Consider the following 23,462-nt stretch of genomic DNA (forward strand, 5'->3'; position numbering starts at 1 on the left):
GGAGGATATTTTCTTGGAGTATTGTTGCTACCCATCTTCTGATGGCTGCTTCCAACAGGATAACACCATCTGGCAAATCTCAAATCATTCATGAACATGATAGCGAGTTCACAGTCCTCAAATCGCACCCATAATCTCCAGATCTCAATCAGTAGAGCACCTTTGGGATGTGGTTAACGACAGATTGGGAGCAGTGTATTAAACAGATCACAGTTCTGATGCGTGCTTTGTCTGAACAAAGACAAAGAGAAATGGTGATGTTCTTTATAAAAATTATTTATTTTTTTGTACATCAGATTCAGTTCATATATCTGTGCTAATGAGGACACATACACTCTGACAAACCAGTGCATTACAGTGAAGATTTCACAGCAGTGTAGAAGGCTGGAGCTCACTTTGCTTCCTACAGTTCCTCGGAGTTGTTATCTGTAAGTAAGCTCTGACTGAACAAAGAGAGGTGAACTCCACCCTTGTGCGTGAACCCAACGTGGCCACACAATCCAAAAATTGACTAACAGCTACACATTCTCTATATACAATTTATTACATGTGCTTTAATGTCAACAGTGGAGTGAGAGCTGAGGAGTATTAAGAAACAGAAGAGCTGCCTCTTATTGTTGCTTATTTCCCTCAGCATTAAGACATAGTTATGAGGGGAAAAAGCTACAAAAAGAGGCTAGAATATGTTTCTCCTCAATTCAGATTATAATCTCTTCTAATATATCGGGCAGCTGTGCAAACTTTGGAAACAAAAAGGTACAAATAAGGTACTTTAAAGCAAGAGAAAGCCTAGAGTGTGCTATGCTTTGTGCACACTACAGCCACCAGAGAATCCCTTTACAACATAGAGGAAACTAGTGAACAGTTGGACATATATTTCTAAACTGGATGATTATTAAGTTCCTATTTTGCAAGTTAAAAGGAAATCAAAGTATCTGCTGTGATATCTCAGCCTCGGCATTCAGAACACAGTCATTCAACAGGTTCGAAATATCATTTTCAATCAAATGAAACCGAAATAGTGGATATAAACCCTCGTCTTTATATATATATATATATATATATATATATATATATATATATATATATATATATATATATATATGTCACTACGGAGTAATTATACTTTCAATACTTTTAATCAAAATATACCATTATTTACATATCTGCATACATCTTAGCACTGAAAATGTGACAAAAGCCATATCATTTTCTCGAGTGTAAATTGTGTATATTTATGTCATTATTCATGATATTTGTAGCACCTGAGCGAAATGATTTCTCTGACCACCGATCTGAAACCCCCCCAAAAAACAAACAAACATTAAATTAAATCCAAACACGATCCTGTACATGTTAAGCTTTACATTTGTGACCAGATATATTTACAGTACAATCAAAGATTTGGATTTTGAGGACGCGGCAGTCTGTATCTCCATGGTAACCGAGGTGATGACAGATTAATTACAGACTGCAACTTTTCTTAAGTAAAAAAATAACAATTGCATTCAGGTTTTGGTCTTTAACAAACATTTTGACATTAAAAATGTGCCATTTTATACTGTTTAAATTCAGCAAGAACAACAACTACTTAATACGTAATACAGTGTTTCATAAACCTAATCAAGCAAAAGAGTTTCACACAAGGGTGTAAGCTATCAGACAGACTGGTCCAACACATGGAAAGTTCACATATTGTCTCAGAAGCGTGCATAAAAGTAGCAACTTTGGATCCTCATTGTGAAAAAACCTGAGTACTTTTTTTTGCCTCTAAAGCTGGAGTGCAGCTGCAGGAGCTCTGAAGCCTTTGGATTTCTGCTGTACGTCACAGAGTTAGTTGGTTAGATGGTGCTTTTTTGGCCAACTCGGTGCCTTGCAAGTGATGGTCTCCTCCGTCCTGCCTCTGGCTCCTCTTCTTGAACTGCTTGATGGGACTTGATGCGTACTGTTACTGTTTGTTGGTCATGTTGAACAAATAGCATGTGCAAATACTTCTGTGTAGTCAGTGTGTTCGTCTCCGCGTGTGAGCCAGTTTCATTTCGGCTCCAGTGTTGTAATCTAGCGCTTGGAAAATCAAAGAGTTGAGAAGTATTTGCAAGCTTTACCTGATAAATGCCAGTGCAGGAATCAGTGAAGATAATGCTGTTTGTGTTGTTTTGTTTTCCAGGCAGTCAATCTGTCACAGCACTAATATCAGTGGGTCTTATGGCGTTTCCTATGTCTGTATGTTAGTTTGTAGGTCCTGATGGTGGGTGGCTGTCTGGATACTTCACTCTGCCTCTTCTTCCTTTGGATAGTCCCTGGATTTTCTCTTGAAAAAGCCAAACTGGAAGAGCGGAAAAGTGAGTCACAAAACTACTCAAAACAGAAAAGGATACTTTGACACTTTTGGACATATGCTTATTAGCTTTCTTGCTGAGAGTTTCTGTCACCATCTGTCTTAAAATCAGGATTAAAGCATAAACTTTACACAAACCATCTTGTGGTTACCACGATTTTCCCTGCTAGCGCTATGGCCGTAGATGTTTTGGCTTTTTGGAGCCAGAAGTGATGATCTTGAGACAAAAGTTTTATCAGCCAACAATATAAAGCCCAAACACACATAGCCATTTGAAACACTTAAGTTTTTTAGGCATCCATCCATTCTCTTTCACTTATCCAATTCAGGGTCATGGGGGGGGACAGGAGCCTATCCCAGGGTGAGAGTCGGGGTACATCCGACGGTACAGGGCTAACATAGACAACCATTCACACACCTATAGGCAATTTATAATCCTCAATTAACCTAATCCTGCTAATTGCATGTTTTCGGACTTTGCAGGTACTCTGGAGAGAAGCCACCACTGTGATGTAGCAAGCTAACCACTATTCCACCACAATTTCTTTGAGTGTGCTTTGCAGTGACAAGATGTCACACGGTCACAATGATTTGAAATAGTTTGCAGAATATTACCTTCCACAGAATGAAGATAACGAGTGCTAAGATGAGCAGTCCTATCAGGATACTGACGATAATGATCCAGAACGGGATTCCTCTGACAGTATCTTTGGAAACCTGGATACTGACCTGTTTAAAGGAAAAATACAGTACATACTCTAAATATGCACATATATGTAAACATACATAAGTATTTAATGATAATGAGATGTCACATGTTTACTATACCAGAACTTTCTGACTTACACTTCTGGTCATGTCGTTGCTGTTCACTTCAAACACGTCCTCTTGCTTCCTGATGTCCAAAGTCCCGTTCACCACCAAGTATAGACCGGAAAAGTCGCTCTGTAAAGATAGATATTTAAGTATTTTATTTCCTTTCTGTCCATCAATCAGACAGCTGTCAGCCGGCTTTTTTTCCAATACTATATTGTATTTAATATTTATCGCAACCCATGAGAAAGAGCTGGTCAGAGAGAGCCAGAGAAGCCAAAAGCACCCAGCGACGTCGCATCTCAAAACGTACCTCGATAAACGTAGGTTTCCACAATCTGAACGCCACGTTAAGCTGAGCGATCTTTTGGCCTTCAGAAATCGAGCAGTTGAACGATTCAAACTTTGTGTGGCTGTCTTGCTGCAGAGTGAATTAAACACGTAAGACGGGTGCAGGAAGAGTTCAGCGATCTGTAGAACACGAATGTCATCACTCACCAGCAAGTAGTTACTGAGCGTCTCTTTTTCCACTTTCACCTCTTTAACCTCCGAGTTAATTTTAAAAAGATCGATCTGTCCTTTTGTGTCACACATCATCTGCAGAGTAGGGAGAAAACGACATGAACGTTGGTCTGTTTCTTCGCATACGCTTGCATATCCATGGAAGCATACTTACATTTGAGTAGGTGACATGCGTCAGGTACAGTAATGTGTTCTTCCTCGGAGACTCAAAAGGATATTTCACTTCAAGGCCAAGGGTTGGAGTCACCCCGTCACGTAACTTTTCCACCTGAGGACATGTGAGACACAGAAAATGAGTAGAATTCATATTACCGACACCCTGCGGCACATATGAGCTAGGAGTTCTGTGCTTGTATTAATAAATCATCCAAAATGATCACTGCGTGCAGATGTTACCGTGTAGGTGATGTTGACCTCTTCTCCAATCATACTGATGTCACTGAATTTCGAGGGATACTTATCCTCTTGTGTTATTTCAATGTGGTTGTTCAAAGGCGACCTGAAAGGGACATCCTTTTTACATTCTTCACTTCTCAATCAGAGCTTTAGACGCAAAATGATGTGTCTAATAAAGTTATAGGAAATAGAACTAAAAGTCTAAAAAAAAAGGACACTCTTGAGCTCTTCCTACTTCCTTACAGTCCAACTTCACTAATGCTGAACAAGCTATCAGTCTATGTGCATTAACTTTACCTGCATGAACATATTTAGGCCACTTGCTGGCAGCACAAGATGCAAACAAAGGCTGACATAATATCACCTTCCAAACATTTTCAAAGGATGTCAATACAACATTCATTCTTCTTTTAACCCCATTTTACAGCCTGAAATTGCTCAAAAGTACATCTAAATGCTCCACTGATGCATCTGTAGATACCCACTGAGTGAAAACGTGGCACACTACAATACGCCATCACAGCAACTCTAGGTGTTATAATGTGAATATTTATTAGAAGACAGTTATTGGACTGCAAGACATCAAAAGGTCAAGGGTCAAACTATGCGTGAGAAACCCTAAATAACCTTAAAGTAAAAGCAATTAATGAATTTCACTGACTTTATTAATCAATAAATCAATACATGTTTTGTTTTTTTGTTTATTCTTCTTATTACTTAGTAAATAAAAGCTGCTATATTAGACCATGATTCTGCCACACCTGCCCTAAATTACCAGCAGTGGTAATTACCAAAATCATGTTTCTATAGTGGTTAATCCAGCAGTATGGATCAGCTTTTAAATCTAAATGGCATTTTTAATACTAAAATATAATAACTGTTGTCGTTCATGAATTGAAAATGAGTTTGAGTGGTTGAATGTTATGTGTTTATACATTTCCATATACAATCACATCATTCACAATCCCCAGACTACAAATCCAGATGACGGTGACGTTATCGTTACATGCATGTTGGCGTGCATCGTAAGTTCCTGGCTTGGTTAACAAGGAGGGAAACACAGCACAATGACTGACTCTGTTGTGGTACTAACATCTTTTTATTCCAATATAAAAGGAAATGCTAATTTTTTTTATTATTATTATTATTATTATCATCATCAATAATAGTGGAAACTTTTACTTGTCTGGCTAAAAAAAAAAGAAAAGTGTGAATAATGAATCTTTAATGCAAAGGTGTCGATTCACAGCTACTCACTTTACATCTACTTTGAACGTGAGTCCAAGTTCATACTTGACAGGGATGGAGATAGTCGCACTGTTGTCATGCATGGTAGAGAAATCTTCTTCATTGTCACTACAAAAATACAATTTACATGCATATGTAAAATTAACAGAACATCCATCCACCATTTTGGACAATTAATCACAGAAATAAGCAGAAACAAATCTTTTTCATCTTTTTTTTCCAGAATTATTATTATTATCCTGATGATGTGCAGAAAGATGGAGGGATCCTCTCACCTTGTAGCTGTCACGGTGAACTCAATTTCCTTCTGAAAATATTTGAGATTCACCTCAAATTTCACTGTTATTGTTTCCTGTGGATTTGACATCAAACCATAGGTTTAGTGAGCAGAGGTAAAGAAAATATATTGTACAGGAAAGATGTTTTACGGATCCCGCACATGGCAGCTGAAACTAACCTCTTCATTGTTTCCCAAGAAGGGGTACCCCACCTCAATGCTCACTTCGGTGTCATTTACAGTGGTCGTCTTTGTATCTGGCTGAAGAATTGTAGTCACAGAATTACACGCTTTGCTTCAGTCCGTAAAGTCAAGTAGCGCAGAGAGAGGAGGGAAAGGGTTCCTACCTCTACGTTCACAAAGTTGATGTTTTGTGTAAAGTTGATTTTCACGTTGGTGTTATAAGCTTTGTCTTTGAGGTTTTTGACGGTGATATTCAAATAAATGATTTCCTTTTCTTTGATCAATTTACTGGAGAAGTACATGAAAAAGAAAAAGTCAGAACGGCTGGATGCGATGCGCACACATCAACACAAGGGTGCAGTCATACTCTGGAACAGTCTGACTCGGCTGAATGAAAACTACGACTTACAACACATCAAGTAACAACTCTGATATGAGAAAGAAATAGTACAAAATAACATTCAAGAAAAAATATATATGTGTATAAATATACACAAACCCATTTCTGAAAAAGCTGCAATTCATTTAAATTCCTGTATTTAACTGAAACCAGTGCAAACACGGAAACAAATGCTCAAACTAAGATCTGTCACGCTCGTTTTTGGTTTTATAACAACGATATAATAATAATAATTCCACTAACCTTTGCTCATCACATTTAGCCTTCAGGGAGAGGTCAGGAACGCACGTCTGAGTTTTGTTTCCACAGTCCATTAAAGTAATCTACAAGACATTTTTAAGAAAATAACAAATTAAATATTTCCAAAAGCTGCATTTTTACTTGGCCTTGCAGAATGATGCTCGTACGAGTTTAAGGCCAATTCAAATCCGAGTTTAAGATCTGTACTTACAAGATGACTGCGTGACTTCACAACTACTTTGCAAGCCAATCGTGGTAAAGACTCAAACTCTCATAGCCTCATATTGAAGTATGAATATACTCAGTCCAGTAGATAACTTGTGAAATTAGCAATAAGAATGAAAATAAGCTGCATGTTTGTTTGCACCCCTGAGAAGAAGTGTTCCTTTAGATGACCTTCATTTCCTTTGCCTTTCCCCCCTGAGAGTGTTTCAGGCTCACAGTCGCATTTGTTCCCATTCCTAATAGTCTCCCACTGGACTGATAAGATCAACAGTATCTTCTCTCCCAAAAAGGATGGGATTGGAATATCATTTGCAGTGCAATGTCAAAAGAAAAACACTTCCTCTTCTCTGGGTGTTTGTCCCCTTCTCTTCCTGTCAATAACAATAACAGGAGAGGTCCCCGTGACGCAGCATGAGGGGAGACGGGATCTGCAACATATGTGGTTGTGCGTTTACGTGTGAGCAAAGATAACAATGCGACTAATGCATATGGGCTTTAAATGCATTTTCTAGTGCATGCTGAAGGTGAATCCTCCTGTGATGTTTCCCAGCTTTGTCGAGAAACATTACGCACTCCAACCAATAATCTGGGAACCCTCTTGTTAGAGGAAATATGCATGTGGGGGTGTGGGAAGATGGTCCTGGCTGCTGGTGCTGAAGCACTAATGCGGGCTGTAACTGAAGGATGGTAGTCAGCTGTTGCAGAAGCTAATGCACTGTATCAGCAGCCAGAAAAGAAAACCCGTGTCCTCGCTACGGGATTATAAAGACAGACCAGGGTCAAATTCTTCCTGTCTGCAACTTTAAATGTTCTGCTTAGTGTAACTAGTCGATTATTTTACTAAAAGAAACCATAAGTGATATAAGTGGTCTTACATTGGCATTGATGGATTTGGGAAGACTTTCATCCAGCACAGGACCTTCTTCATCAGCTTTTCCGAACTCCACAGACACAGTCAGAGGTCCTCGGAAGTCTAGCCGTTCCTGGGATGGCGGACAATGAGGCAAAGCAGGGAGGAAAATAAAAGGCAGAGGGAGAAAAAAAGTTAAGAACAATGCAGGACTTTAAGGTCAAAATTCACTGGCTGCTTTCTGACGCTGAAGCTTTGCTGCATCAACTGCAAACTGATTCTTTCAAAACAAACGTGGTAAAATGGTCAGTTGAACACTGAGCTGTGTAATGATATGAGGAATGCTTTCTTGGCACAGTTCACTCCCTTCAAGTCAATCACAGCTTAGATAGCACAGCATATCTGAGTACTGCACCTGACCTTTGTCACCCCCTTTAAGACACTATTTAAGGTCATCTAGTGGCTACTTCCAGCAAGATAATGCCCCTGTTTTGATTCTCTGGAAGAATTGAAGGCGTTTTCAGAGCAAATGAAGTCTCCAGTGTTGCTGTCCAGTCCTTGATAAAGTGTTTGCCGAGTCTATTTGCAACACTTTGCTGGAAAACCATTCAACATTTCACTTTAAGCCAGGGGTGGGCAACTCCAGGCCTCCAGGGCCAGTGTCCTGCAGGTTTTAGATTTCACCCTGGGTCAACACACCTGAATCACAGGATATGTTGAGGAGGTCATTTAGCCATTTAAATCAGCTGCGTTGGATCAAAGACACATCTAAAAGCTGAAGGACACCGGCCCTCGAGGCCTGGAGTCACTCACCCCTGCTTTAAGCTAAAAGAAATGTCAAACGGATGGTAGAGCAAAGGTCAGAGAACCAACAGGTATTTGGATTGGTCCTCTGGGGATTATAAGAGTCAGCGTAAACTTTTGCTCCTGTCCATTTAGGAGATGTTGAGGCAGTGTTTTCACTGGTTAAAAGAAAGCATCATCATGGTGGTAGCAAAGTCCTTCATCAAAGCCGCCAAAAAAGCAACACTCGCTAGCGCCACGGACGTCAGGACAGACACAGGTTTGTGACAGTCTCTGCTACTGAGAAAAAAAGCAATTTACCAAAGTAACTGAGATTTATTTGTGTTTGTGTGCTTGTGCAAAGCCTTCATATGATGGACACACGCAGATCCAGCTTGAAAGAGGTGCATCACATTGAGGCGCTGCCTATGATGAAGTCCTTCTTGAGACCGTTCCAAATGCTGATTAAAACTCAAAGGACGCTGATGAAGAGCTTTTAACATGAAAACACCGCATTTACAATCAGCAACACTGAACTGCACAGACTGTGCCTGTTGCTTAAACAATTAGAAACCACACTGTTTATAAAGTGTTGCTATGTTGATTTTTTTTTCAGTATTTCCGTCACTGATATTAACTTCCGTCTCGGATTCAGGGGATATGGACGCGGCGCTTCTTCCGTGCTTGTTAAATTCTCGACCTCTGCCTGAGGACAAGTGGGAAGTCTCTAGTCTGACTTGCCCACTTGAACAGAGCAGGTATTCATACTCAACATACATAATAACAACAGCTGTTTCCAACGATTAGCTCCTCTTTCCTTCACTAAAGGGTTAGCCAGTCAGAGAAATCCATGGCTGGCACGAATGCCAGGAAGCAGAAGCTGCCCAAGAAGACGCTTGGTTTTAAAGTAGGTGGTACAGCAAAGGTTTAAAAGCTTTTAGCAGTTACAGGTAAAAGTAGTCAATGGATCACTACCTAATTCACCTTCTAATTCACTCTAATCACTGTTTCATCCTCACTCCTTTCTCTAAGTGTCTCCAGATAATTTATCGGCCAGTGCAGCACAAGGTTTAAACGGAGCATGCTTTGATCAGGACGGGGTCTGTTTCATGTTAGGTCTTCCTGCTCTGCATAGGACAGCTTTACCCTCCCTCCTCTCTGGCTAACAGCCCTAAAACACCATTAACATTTCCAGGAAGCCCTGAATATAACTTTCACTAATAAGCAGCGCAGCAACAAAAGGAATCCACTTGAATGTTGTGTTTAGTAAATGCAGACTGAAAATAAAGTCAGACTTTGTACAGGTAAGAAAACACAACTTGCCGACATCATGAAGGTTTTCTCCATGCATTCTTTCGTTCCGTCCATGATGGTGAACTTCTCTGTAGTCCTGCGGTCATTTTTTAAATCTTTGCTAATAAATGAGGCCCTGGATGTGGCACGCAGACTGTCCAGTGTTATAGTATAGGTCATATCTACAAGACACAAGAAGTTTTTGTTTTTTTAAAATGTGGTTATAAAGAAGAAAAATAAGCGAGAAAAATTGCAGAATCAAGTTGGTTTGTTACATGACTCACTTGCAGTTGTTTTTACAGTCGGCTGGTTGGATTTGACTCTGTAGGTAAAGCACAAGTTGGTCTTCACACAAATAGATTTCCTATTGCCGTGTTCACACTGGTGCTCAATCTGCTGGAGGTTGACTTTAGCGGGGTTGAAAGTCATGCTGGCATGCAGCTCTGCAACATCTCTGGACCTGGTAACACAAATGAAATGCATTAACTGCTAGAATACAAAGCACGCAGGAATAGTGCGTGTGCAGTTCAAGCACTGCACATCCTGCACACAGTACTGCAACGAACCACAAAGTAGTACGTTATAGCAGCACGTTAAATAGATGATGTCACTGATGCAGTCAGAGTAGAATAAATACGTTTTCACAAAGGAAGGAACTAATGCATCTTGAGAATAAAACTTGGCTTCAGTTCTCGGCATCCAAATGTTAAGCCAGCAGTCCGGGAGGAAGAGCCTGCCTGCTGCCAAATCCTTTTTAAACTCTAAGTCACTTGGGAAATGGAGTTTTCACACAGCCTAGTCGAAGCTCTGTCAGTAGAAGCTGTGGGAGAAAGTCTGCCTTGGAGGTTAAATCATGCTGTTGGCTTCAAAACTTTGTGGGCTGAGGATGTATGCTGCTCTCCAACTGTGAAGTATGTTGCGGGGGCTTTTAAAAGAGAAATCACGAGGAGGTTGATGGTCACCAGCCTACAACCCCAGTGGGACATGCACAGCTGTCTAAATCCTGATTAATGCAATGGAAAGTGGAAATGTATGCTGTCTCTGGGCTGCAGCGCTGCTGCTGCTGTTAACGATTGAAGTGGAATGTGTGGTTTTTGCAGTGAATGTTTGTGAGGATGGGCCACGGCTCACCAGAACAGCGAGGCCCCTCCCAGACCTCCTATAGTGATATCAGTGATTCCATCTCCATTTAGATCCATGACTCCATGTATAGACTGACCAAAGAATTTCACCTTTTCGCCATCGCCACCTGCAGGAATATGCTGAGGACACACCAACAAACAAAGCAGGGGGTATTGAGGCAAAATTGCAGTTAATTTAAATCCATTGTGGTTATAATAGTGATGCTAACTTGGGTAAACAGTATTTGCACAGAGCGGAAGCATCTGTAGCCTTATCTAAAGTATACTGTAATGAAAACAACAACAACGGATCTTTCAGTATTAAATTCCATCTTCTCACCTGTACAAATTTCTCTTTGAGTGATTTCTGGTCTCCGTGATAGATGTAGACAGCCCCTCTGTGGTCATTTTCAAAAGGCGCACCAATCGCCACATCATTATACCCATCAAGGTTAAGATCTGTCACTGCTGCAATGGCTGTACCAAACCGGGCGCCGCACGGCTCATTTTTATTGGTGCAGCCGGCTGATTGGAGCGTACAGCAGGACTGATTAATAGGCTTTAAAGTATACTCATGCTTAAATTTGTTATTCTGTAACGGAGGAAAAACAAAAAAAGCTCTTTTATTTCGTGAGTTTTAGCAGACGTCTGACAAAAGTTATCCGACTGAACTAATTTTCTGTACCTTGAGCCTGTAGACGTAGACTCGTCCCTGCTCATCTTTTTCTGGGCCCATGTACATTGGAGCTCCGACCAACAGCAGGTCAGTCAAGGAATCCTTATCCACGTCAACAGTCTGAAGGACGCTGCCAAAGTAGGAACCAATCTGCGCAAAGCCCCAAATCATCTTTCAGTGTTTACTCCACTGAATTCATTCAACTTGCACATTATATGCAGTAAGCAGTGAACCCAGAGATCCCACATTAAGCCACAGACTAATATAATATCAACTAATATAGCTGAATGCTCACAAAGAATTTGGTGCATCTTGACCAAAATAATGATGAATTACACCAGCATCTTGTCCTGAATATATAAGACATAAATATGCACACATTTACAGTCATAGTCATCAATATTTATATTATTGTGCTTTTATGTATTTATTTACTATTTATTGATATATTGTAAGCTATCTAAGGAGCTGGGAAAGAAAAGCGTCTGGACTTCTTTAAGTTGCTTGAAGACGTTTCACCTCTCATCTGAGAAACTTCTTCAGTTCAGTTCGGATGAGAGGTTGTTATATTACTGTTTAGTGTGTCTATATTAAATATGCTGCACATCACTTGTTTTTGGGGTTTTTTTTTGCATTATTTTATTTCTGTTTGAATCAGGCTGATGACTTGTCATACAGGCACATTTTGTAGCCATATTTTAAAAACTGCTCCTTTATAGCGCACTATGGACTAAACATAGTGTTGCTTGTGTTATTGGGCACTTCCTTTTGCCAGGAACGAATGGCCTGGAGCCACTTACTGACCATCTGCCCAACCAGTCCTTGGAGTTCTCTCATTGGCCAATATCCATGTGGATGTGTTGCTGGATTTAAAAAAAAAAACCCCTTTTCAGACTTTTTCCTCTACTGCGAGCACTGCAGACGTAAATGAAGCTATTGTTTCTATAAATAATGGCTTATGTGAATGATGTGTCTTTACAGTGGCTCTGATATGTAAAACACAACAGCGGACAAGGTGTGTTTTCTATTAATTACTGTGTTTTGCATCCTTCCCTTTCTTTTATTATTTCCCTTAAAGGCACATGTGTAATTAGCTTAAGATAGAAACCGCGAGTTACCATCTTTAAGCTTCTCACATCTCCAGTGCAAAAGCGCCCTGAGGAACCGAGGCTAGCCAAGCCTGCCAAAGACTCACCTGTTCTCCTTTCAGTATCTGCGAGATGACGATTCTGTTGTTTTCATCGAGTCGGTAGATAACAACGCGGCCGGTGTGGTTGTACCGCGGTGCACCTGTGATGTACAGCTCTCCCTCAGACGTGGATGCTGACTGCACATCATACCCTGTGGAGAGTGCATTTACAAGCACGTTTTTTCAATCCAAACAGTACGAACCTTCAGGAGTGTGTCACAAAAGTATCTGCGATTTACGATTTCTCTAGAAAAAAAATGCACCCTCGCTCTGTTTATGGGATATTTTTAATGCCTCCTCTGGCAGCTGTTTACTTCTGCGTGTGAGAAGGAAACTGTAAAACACTGGAAAGGAACACACACTCACTTAGAAAAGCGCATCGCAGCTCTGCATGCTGTAGCCTGAGCATTCGGAACGAGCATGTGCCAACAGCTGAGTTTATAGTATGTGAGCTACCAGCGCTCCATCTAATGACATGTTGATTAAATAACTTGATACTAAGATACCCCGGCTGCTTTACGAGCCATAAAAGGCATCAGCATGGAGCGACGAGCCTGTGTATTATTATTTATGTGACACAGAGAACAGAATCTGCTTTCGAAGTCAGACAAATGACGTACCTATTTCCCCCTCACAGCAGAAACTTCCATATTTATTCTGCAACTTTATTTTACATCGGAAACACTTAGATCAGATCTATGTCGGTGGAACAAAAAAAAGGTGTGTATTCCATGTATTTTAATTCAACGTGCTAATTGTTTTAGCTTTAACTTGCTTAAGATTGATATATTTTAAGAAATTATTAACATATATAATCTAAATAAAGCGTACAGTCAAAGAAGAGGAGAAAGAAGGAAGACTGTTAATCAGGCACTTATAAACATGAAGCAAAAATATTTTTGTAAACTGAAATACATGAAACCAAAGTTTATTCATTAAATTAATTAATTGATAAAGTCATTTTTTAAATTTTATTTATTTATCATGACTTTATGTAATTCTTCAGACTCCCCAAATGCAATAAACAGAAGTATACACATACACGGCTAGTCCTGATTCTCCATATTAAGGGAAAACAGAGAATGTAAGCCTTTTTACTTTTAGGCTGCTTTAAATTAGATTATATCCAACAAACACAGCTAGTACTTAAAGTGGCCTGTGGTGCTTTATAGCAAAGTAGGCCTGGATATTTAGATGGCAATAAAAGCATCATAAAAAGCAGTAGCAGTAGCATTAAAACTATTCATAAATTTGGTTCCATAATTGACATAAATACATATGAGAAGCCAAAGGTACATATTATAAATAGCCTCCCGAGTAGATTTTAATTTTTTGCACTGTTTTAGTAATGTTGTTAGAATATTTTATTCCTAACAAACTCGGACTCCTTCATTTTTAAGGCTAAATATGTATAATATGTAAATATGTTAAACACGTTTCACCAAAAAACATTTAAACAAAGTCTCTTTAAAGGCTGCTATTATGCATCTAACAGCACTAACGGGTAATGTAAGTAAATAACTACAAGAGCAAGTGTTGTGCTGAGGAACTCACTTAAAGGTCAGTTATTATATATATTTTTTTAATCCATGAAGACTTTAAATTTATATATCAGTGACATTTAAAGGAACTATAAATTTTATTAAGTTTCCACTCACCGAGGTACGCGGCCAGCCTTTCATTCCTAGCCTCTTTCAGTGGGTCATAGAAAGCATCTTTCCCTGGAACCACGTCTCCTCCAGAAGTGTACATTACCACTGTCCCGTTCCATTCATAAGCTCCCACTGCTCCCAGTAACACACCTTCCTAAGGGAGACAACAGACAAATATGTGGTGGAAAAAATAACCCAATCCTTTATTTAAGCAAAACAGTGGCCCCATAGTGTAGTGGTTTACACATCTACACTAACAAGCAAAATATCCCTAAAAAAATGTACTTTGAGGTAGACTCTGCATTTCATATACACTACTTAGCCCCTCAAATGTAGTGGGGGTAAGCAGCAGCAGAGTACAAGCATCACAAAGTTGTATTTAAGTTCTGCTCTTGTGTGAATGCTCTTCATCAGAGACCTTCAGGATCCCAAACAATCAAAGTTGCACCGCTGATGGGTGCTTTTCACAACTTTCTGTTATTATAGTTATTTGGAATTTGTTTGGTAGCAATATTATGCAAAAGTAATAATAAAAAAATGAAAAAATAAAATAAAAAATGATACTATGGCACAAATCCAGATTACTTTATTTTTAAATGTAAGAAAGAGCACTGACTTTGGCATACGACTGTGGCCTTTAAGTGCACATTAAGTACAACTTAAAAGTACAGCTATTGATCCCATAATAAAATAACAAGCATATACGGTATATTATTTCAAGTGAATATATCTATCGCTCTTTTTTGTCCAGAGGAAGCACAGTTAAGTAATAGGAATGGGAGGGGTCGCAACAGGACATGACATCTTTCATTAGCCACAACAAAGTGCGTCGAGTAGCTCTTTCCCACTAATGACTGCTAAAGTGTGGCGTCACATGTTTAGGATTCAGTGGTATGACTCAGCTTAGGAGCCAATTCAGAGTAAGAGAGAGTCAGAGGAGATAAGAGCAGGAGGAGGAACATAAAAAAAGGGCGTTTTTTTATTATATGCAGGAAATAGATACTGAATTTATCCAATCAGCCTTCTGACTCAACATCCCTTACAGACTTTTCTGCTGTGTACATCTTTCGTTTGCTTTCAGTCAGACACGATAGCGCCAGGATATCACAGTGAGCAAGTCTCAAGTTTCCCAAAATTAACCCGCAGAGCTGAATCACCAAACAGCTGTAGATGGACCAGAGATACCAATGCGGTATTGTGTCGGGATGAGTTCAGCAGTTAACTTCCTTGCTGATGAATCCATGTCCGTGCAAACGGTTCACTTTGAATCCACAGATAGAGCAACTTATCACTGCTGTGATCTCAAAATATGATTCATCCTTCAGCCATTTGGTCTGGTTGCAATAAGGGATTTAGCAGGACCCAACTATTACTCTGCAAACAATCTATTTAGTAGCAGTTTGGTGTATGCGTATTAATCACACATAAACGGTTGGACTGAAACTTACGTTTGAGGTGTGAGCACTAAACCCAGTTTGGGACATCTCCATCTGAATGGGGGAAGTGGAATTTCCACTTGTAGCTGAAGAAAAGGAAATTCCAGTTTAGCTACATGTACATAAACCGCAGATAATCACATGTTGTCAAATCTGTTTTTACTTAGAAACATATAAAGAATATGGGTCTGAAACTTAAATATGGGTATCGTTTGAAATTTAGGGAAATATTTGTCTGTGACAGAACTGAAGTAATATCTTATGTTAGCTTAACATGAAGAGGAAGATAATAAAAACGATGGGCATTAATACCATTTCCATGTGTGCCATTTAATTATTTCTAAAATGAATGTGACCAGTGAGGGGTGGATCTGACTGTGAAATGCTAACCACTCATCACTCAGAAGTCGTTAATTGTCGTTAAAATGTCTTAATTGTTAAATGTGTTCAGCATGTAATTTTTATTCATACCTATTGGATCTATTTAGGGGGGCAAGGCTAGCTCCTTCCTGCTTTTGTCGGTCTTTGTCGAACTATTTCAACATCCATCTCTTTGACAAAAGTGAAACTGCTAATGTGGCTTCGAGAGCATGCATATTGTGTGTCTATGCGTTTACCTTCCAAGGCCAAAATCCTGCTTCCCAGTGTATCCACAATGTTCACTAAAGCAGCTTCATCAGACACATTGAAGAAGTGGTCTTGGACAGGTTCACTGGAGATATTCTGGATCTCTTTGATAAACTTTTGCACCTCTGATAGAGATTTGTTCTGGCGACCGTAGTCCCCCAAAACCTGTAAACGAGAAAGTACTTAACATTAACGGATAAACTATTCTGACCAAAAACTGAAACATCACAAAATATTTTGTACTCACAGCGATGCCAAATCTCTCAATGTCATCATCCTCACAAGCTTTGATGACCTTTTGTAGATTATAGTAGTCGTGTGATTCTCCATCAGTCACAATCACCATGACTTTCTTAACTCCAGGTCGTGCACCACGCTCTGGCATGAAGGCTTCCTCTCTGAAATGCAATCAATTTCAAAGTTACTCAGACAATCCTGACTTATGCTAGTTTTTTTTTTCTGACAACACATCAATTGCAACACTATTTTTTAATTTCCTCATAAGATTTGAATTCCATCGTGTCTGAAAATTTATCTGCAAGGCCAACTGGAAGGCTTGTGCTATTTTTTTTTCTAACAATCTGCCCATGACAATTGTCAAGCAGACTTGAAATGACAGTTTCCTATTCAAATATCCATTAAACCTTGCCAAACCAGAAAGACTCAATTATTAATTGTGGTCAACCGTTGCCGGGTTTGCCCAAATAAGACAGCTAATGTTAGGTACCTGGCAGTATCAATGCCCAGGAAAGTCATCGTCTTGGTGCCAGTGTGCTGAGGAAGGTCTTGGACAAAATCCCGCAAAGCAGGCATGTTGTCAAACTGGCTCAGGTTGACCTGATGACTCACGGTCTCGCCATAAGACACAATGCCCACCTAGAAAACACGCATACATTCACACATTTAACATGTAAACTTTCTCCTACATTAAATTTCTCTCTATGTTCTTCTCTCCTCAGCTTCTCCCCCCAGACAGTCTGCAGAGGATGTGGCTGAGGTCTGGTGAGCTTGATGTGACACAATGTTCTTTATACAGACTGCAGAGGACTTCAGCAGCCATGGAAGATTTGACTTCCAACCACTAGACTCCACAGTAGGAAGACTTTCCAGTGCTTCCCTGTGGAAAAGTCCACAAGCTGTGAGCCAGATCAATGTAACCATAAGAAAAACCCATTCACAGAGCGATCCAATTCAAGTGGACAGAAATACACTCAGGTTCAAACTTAGTGAGAGAGGCTGAATTTACTTTAAAGGCTGTAAAGTGCTCAGTTTATGAACTTTGCTTTATAAAGGGCATCTTACACGTGTGGAAAAATTCCATAATGGAGCACAGTAAAGTCATTAAACATAATTACTAACTAATATAATCCTCCATTCATTCCTTTTCTATATCTGATTGATGTTACATAACTATTCCATTTATTCATTCATGTATGGCTGTACAGCCTGCACTGAACGCACCCATAAACCACTCTGCAAACGTCTATAGCCACTCTTCATTTCTTTATTTTTTGAAATGATGGATGGAGTGGGTAAAAGCTTTTTAAAAGTACTGTATATGCAAAGAAAATTGGCTTTTTTAGTTTGTTCTTTAAATAGTGCAACTGACTTGTGTCTGTTTAGGTCCGATCTCAAGTCTCCCAATGAACTTATAGAGAAACTCCTGAATACTCGACCAGGGGTAGATACTGTTAGATCCATCCAGCACGATCACAAGGTCCATCTCCTTCCCGCACTCTGGAACAGAGCCAAAAATGACATTTAATTAAAGGGTACGTTTAGTTTTCAGTTCCTCTCTGTAAGCACTAACAGGGGTGCTGAAAGCTGAGACTGGACTTTTTTCTTTTGCTTCTTTTTACTTTTGGCTAGTCTACACAAGCGTATTTGATTGGTGATTTTTCTCCTAAGTAAGACAATCAGGTTATGTAACATATTCAGTCTCTTTCCTGTTTACTTGCGCCCACGGTAAACACACAAGCTCCAAATCAAAATGTAATAATGTAGATCAGTGTGTGTGTGTGTGTGTGTGTGTGTGTGTGTGTGTGTGTGTGTGTGTGTGTGTGTGTGTGTGTGTGCGTGCGTTGGTTTGTGTACGTATAAGTTGGGGTGAGGGGTTTATAGAGGGTAGCACAATGGGAGAACAAAATGAATATTTCTGTTACAAAATAGGGACTTTTTGGTTTTTTTAAGGCTTCTACTTTTGTTTTACTAGATTGTTACATTACAAACATTATTATTATACAAGAAGAGAATCTGCTAGCATAATAGGAATAGTGAATACAGGAGAAGAACGTGGAGTGGGATGTTGTAAACGGACTTCATTCATCAAAATGTGAAATTATACTGATCGTGTTGGAGAACCATGTTATTGTTGCCCATTCGAAACGGCTGCTGCACCTACCATACACTCCTAGTTTTTTTTACTGACCTAAACCAAGCATAAGACATTATTATGTCATAAACAAACCTATGTATCCAAACCAAAAGTGGAAATTTGTGTGACAATGTGTCCATAAAATCAAAAGTATGATTTTTCTCTTTAGTAAAATTTGGGTGAAGAATCATTAGGTGAGGAGGAGTGAACTGTGGAGGGACAAATGGACCCATCGCCATTGCATGTTCTCACTGGCCTTTCAGCTCAGCGAACTAGAAATCAGTTTTACTTCAAAAGGTGACAGACCTGTGTAGTCAATTTACTGCTGTGCATTGGTGGGTGGTAAATGCTGACAACAATTACAATTACCATTATGTATGTAGCAGATAACACAAATAAAAAGGTACAAAAAAACTTGTTTAAAAGCCGTGGAAGGCAGTCATCCTGGTTTTATTATTTACCTGTGGAGGAACTAGAGTCGACGAGTTGTGAAATCTGTTGTAAATATTCATTTTAAACCTTCAAACTGTAGAAACCTAACAACTATGATTATATTAATAATAACAATTAATGAGGCAAGACGTCTGTGTAGGAACAATGTAAGAACTGTATTTCTAAAGTCTTTTTTTTTCATTCAAAACTTTTTTTTACCCTCATCCATTATTTAGTGGATTAAATGAGTATGAGCAGTATACAATAAGTCTGTGTATATGATTATTAGTGGTAAAGTAACAGTGATTCAGAAAAACTGAGGGAATAAAAGAGAAAATGACTGTACACTGTTTACTCTAGGGTTCTTTCAAAGCTGTTTCCATCCAGGGAAACGCCATGCAAGCCCAGTAAACTGTCTCCTAACTTGGGCATACAATGCAGCAGATGGGCTGGGCTGGACATGAGAGGGATGGGGGGGGGGGGGGGGGTCGTCACAGACAAGTTTACATTAAGAAGAATGCTCTAATCTCTATGTTCGCTGAGGGAGTGTGAGTTTAAAGTCAGGGTCCTGGGTGGTACTAGTATGACGAGGAGATTGCTATCTCTCAACCCAGACAGACAACTTGTACAGACAGTGTCCTGTCTTGAGCAGATTTTCTGTACTGTACCTTGATATTTTGTAAAAGAGTTGAGGATCTGGAAGGAAGAGCTGACATTCGTACAAACTCCTGAGATGAAATGCTGCGGGCCACACTTGTAGCCATACTGAGGACCACACGCCTGCGGAAACAGGACACACATGCATACAAACAAACAGAGACTCAAAGGCTGTGACTAGTTAGTTTTCCACTATTATGAGGTCATGGATGAGAGGAGAGCTACTGTAGACTGAAACAAAGAGGAAAGAACGACTCAAACTGAGGATGACATCAAGAGACTATTAAAACCCAGAAGAGGTTGATTCAGACTGTTTCTCTTAAAAGGAGAAAAGGAGACAGAACGGAGGAAAACTGCTAAAAGGAGCAGGCCTTTACTTAGAGGGAGGGGTTAAAGTGGATAGAAACAGTCTGGAATGGCACCTTTAATTTACAAGTAATTAAATCTGTTAAGTAACTGACAACATATTATTTTTGCTTCCAGATGATACCCCACTTACATCATCCACACGTTTCCTTCTCATTCATAGAGAACAACAACTTCTCCAAAGAAAGCCTTATTGGCTACATCATTTACAAACTCGTGTCCTGGTGGATTAAATGAAGAACACTCGTTATCTTGTTTTTTAGAATTAATAAATGGGACTTATTCAGCCTGTATTTTTCATGTATTGATTCTAAGATGTTTATATTGTTGATTTATGTGCTTCTATGTAATGTTTTCGTGGTCAATTAATATTTAGATACAGATTTGAGTTGTGTATTATGTGATATAGTTTGTTAATTTTTTGTCTTTGAATGTGTTTCTGATAGTGTTAATGGTGTGTGATCTATGTATGTGCTTGGAGCAGGCCATCACTTTTGTATGTTGATGAATTGCTGATCGTTGCTACCTGTGCTCATTAGAGAATCGGTCCTGGTGGTGTTGTATGGCTAGCTGTGACTACGTGTGTATTAGAAACTCTGAGAAAAGCCATGTGCTGAAACGCTTCTGGGTTTTTTTCTTGTTGTTGTGATAATAAAGATTTTATACAAGTAGTTGTGAGTACTGAAGTTCTTATTCAAAGACAATGCTAGTAATCCCAGAAACAAAGGCCTACTTAGCATTAAAGTATCTCATTGTTGCTAAAATGCTAACATTTGCTAATTAGCAAAACTGATAGAAAACCTGAGGTTAAAAAAACTTATTAGTTGGAGCAGTATACTTATTAGGATTCACCCTTTGGGGACCATTCAGGTTTGCAGAAAATTCCATAACAATGCATTTAATAGTTCAGGAAAATCAGTGCACCACTGTGATGGCTCAACAGGCAGGCATAATGAGTGGCACGGCTATAAATTAGTATTGTAAATGTTCAGTAAATGACTAAACACACATGCAGTCCAGCTGGTGATTAGATTGTGTTGAAATGTGTTACTAAACTCATTATTTGCTCATTATCATGTCATATGTTTCCTCTGGCAGCCTGATTTATACCAAATGTTTTGGGTGTTCCACCTTATAAATACAGACGTGGTGTTGACATGTTGTGTAAATCACATTAAGGGTTTAAACTGCAGCTCCACCTCACATTTCTACATTAGATTTTCATACACGAACCATTCAAGAAGTTGCAAAAACATGCATTTACTGGCGCTGTAGTTTTGACACATTGGTGATCTGATCCTCAGGTTTAAATAAAGTTTTACTAGAGTTCTTAAGCACAACCCTACATGTTTAAACACTTCAACATTACCACAATTGATTCACAGCATCCTGTTACGTTCCCAGGACACGGAGCCTGACTTTTCCATGGAGGCCAAAGGTTTAGTGAGTGTTCTGTAAATTCGCTGCTGAGTAGTCTTACAGCAAATATGCAAAGATCAGTCCTTCTTCTTCTTGTCTATAGAAAATGTAGAGGACTTCCTGCTTACCAGAAATCCTCCTTTGGGATTCGTTACCAGTGTGCTTCCCATGGTCATGTTTTCCTTCACTTCACGCAAGTTGGGAATGGTTGTGTTTTCTAAAAAAGAAGAAGAAGAAAAAACAAGATGAATAACAGAGTGAGACAAACAGAGAGCAGCACAGCTGGGTAAATTTCTCGTTTTCATTTTCCCACAAGAAAAGTGCTGCCTATCCCAAAGAATGACATGAGACTAAATATACTCTGCTATATTACTTTACCATGTGGCCCCTCTGTGTGTAGCTTATGGCTATTAACTAAGAATATGGAGCACAACACAAATATTTTGTTGGTAAACAGCCTGTTTGTTGTGAAGGGGAAAGAATTAGGGGAATCATTAAACCAACCCAACATGTGTCTAAAATTAGCAGCTTGGGAATGTTTTGGATAGGAATTAGTTTTTCCTTCTGCAAATCTGTGAAACATGCCTTTTCAATTTTGAATGTTGCTCCCTGAGAAGTGATTTTGATGTGAAACAATTTCTGATTGCCATTCGCACATGTGCAACAGATCTGTTAGCAGTTAGTACGTTAAATTTTTACCCTATACGTCCTTTCCGGGTGGGTTTTTTCCCTCTATTTCCTTCCCACACACTCACTAAAGTATACTAATAAAGACAGCACAATGGGGCTCCCTGCTGACCTCAGGATGAAAAAAATCTTGTCTTTCATAAACAAACTTGCATTTAAAACAACATTAAACTGTGACGTGGGTCTGAATTGATTTGGAAAGTGACCCATCCTTATTTCTTAACTCCAATGACACAGTTCAGGACCCTGAAGCTCATGATGCCCACGTGGGACTGGAACAAGCGTCAGACACCGGAATACAAGCTTTTTCCTCAGTAATGCTTGATAACAATCAGAACAAATCGGACCCATCAGAGCGCTGCTCCTCCTCTGGTGCTCTGCCTGTGATTTCCTAGATTGTGGATCTAAACTGCAGTGAGTTTTCACAACACTGAAAAACAGTAAACTAATTATTACTATGGCAAATCAGCTTCATAATCAGTCTTTGTTTTAAATCCATTTCCCAATTTCCTAGAATACCCAAACATTTCACATGAGTAGTTTTCAGTCATGGCTGATTGATTTAGTCAAAAGCAGGGCTGGTATTTTGTTTACTGAACACAAGTGAACTCACTTATACACCTCAGAATTGGTTCATGCAGTTTATCTACAACATTTTTATCAGTGCAGTGGCTGCCGCGACCGATTGAAGTGTGTCTGCTGCCGCAGCCCTGCATGCCCACTTCTGATCAGATTGTTTTTAGTGGAAATCCTGGTGACAGACGTACCAAGATGAGGTGCTCCAACCTGTATTTGTGACACTCTTGCAGCAGTACTCCACCCTGCGGCTGTTTCAGGGCGACAATGCCCACCCCCACACTTCTAGAGCAGTGCAGGCCTTTTTGGATAAGAAGCACATCCGGACACTTCCTTGGCCAGCATTTAGTCCTGATATGTCTCCTATTGAACAAACCTGGCACATGCTGAGTCAACATGTTCATCAGAGACAGCCACAGCCACTGACCACTGCACAGCTGCAGGAAGGGAGAGCAATTCCTCAACAACAGATCCGGACACTTGTATTGTCCGTTCTCAGATGGGTGACTGCTTGTATCATTTCAAATGTCTTCTGCGTGCATATATATAAAATATGTATAAATATATATATATATATATAATAAGACAAAATAATAAGACAAAATTTGAAAACCCAAACTTATGTTTTGTTTTTGGATGAGTATATGTGAGAGAAGGCAGACTGACTTTACAATTATACAAC

The 23,462-nt window shown here is 39.5% G+C and overlaps 1 protein-coding gene across 1 annotated transcript in view; it reads right to left on the bottom strand.

Annotated features, from left to right (window-relative positions):
* Window positions 1-260: 260 nt before the first annotated feature.
* Window positions 261-23,462, bottom strand: part of itga1 (integrin, alpha 1) — a 59,958-nt gene continuing 36,756 nt past the window's right edge. Inside the window, exons 4-30 of the mRNA XM_085168340.1 lie at window positions 21,646-21,734; window positions 19,744-19,855; window positions 17,879-18,006; window positions 16,997-17,145; window positions 16,517-16,667; window positions 16,260-16,434; window positions 15,655-15,728; window positions 14,213-14,360; window positions 12,561-12,706; window positions 11,375-11,515; window positions 11,030-11,281; window positions 10,700-10,830; window positions 9,853-10,028; window positions 9,599-9,750; window positions 7,518-7,625; window positions 6,421-6,500; window positions 5,942-6,065; window positions 5,775-5,855; window positions 5,593-5,669; window positions 5,327-5,425; window positions 4,070-4,172; window positions 3,828-3,941; window positions 3,650-3,748; window positions 3,465-3,572; window positions 3,185-3,283; window positions 2,954-3,067; window positions 261-2,326 (exon numbers count right to left, since the gene is read on the bottom strand). Coding sequence (XP_085024466.1) covers window positions 2,270-2,326; window positions 2,954-3,067; window positions 3,185-3,283; window positions 3,465-3,572; window positions 3,650-3,748; window positions 3,828-3,941; window positions 4,070-4,172; window positions 5,327-5,425; window positions 5,593-5,669; window positions 5,775-5,855; window positions 5,942-6,065; window positions 6,421-6,500; window positions 7,518-7,625; window positions 9,599-9,750; window positions 9,853-10,028; window positions 10,700-10,830; window positions 11,030-11,281; window positions 11,375-11,515; window positions 12,561-12,706; window positions 14,213-14,360; window positions 15,655-15,728; window positions 16,260-16,434; window positions 16,517-16,667; window positions 16,997-17,145; window positions 17,879-18,006; window positions 19,744-19,855; window positions 21,646-21,734 — 3,287 coding nt within the window. The 3' untranslated portion in view covers window positions 261-2,269. The remainder of the gene's footprint in view (window positions 2,327-2,953; window positions 3,068-3,184; window positions 3,284-3,464; window positions 3,573-3,649; window positions 3,749-3,827; window positions 3,942-4,069; window positions 4,173-5,326; window positions 5,426-5,592; window positions 5,670-5,774; window positions 5,856-5,941; window positions 6,066-6,420; window positions 6,501-7,517; window positions 7,626-9,598; window positions 9,751-9,852; window positions 10,029-10,699; window positions 10,831-11,029; window positions 11,282-11,374; window positions 11,516-12,560; window positions 12,707-14,212; window positions 14,361-15,654; window positions 15,729-16,259; window positions 16,435-16,516; window positions 16,668-16,996; window positions 17,146-17,878; window positions 18,007-19,743; window positions 19,856-21,645; window positions 21,735-23,462) is intronic.

Source organism: Neolamprologus multifasciatus, chromosome 7, assembly GCF_963576455.1.
Source record: "Neolamprologus multifasciatus chromosome 7, fNeoMul1.2, whole genome shotgun sequence".
In the NCBI taxonomy this organism is placed as follows: Eukaryota; Metazoa; Chordata; class Actinopteri; order Cichliformes; family Cichlidae; genus Neolamprologus; species Neolamprologus multifasciatus.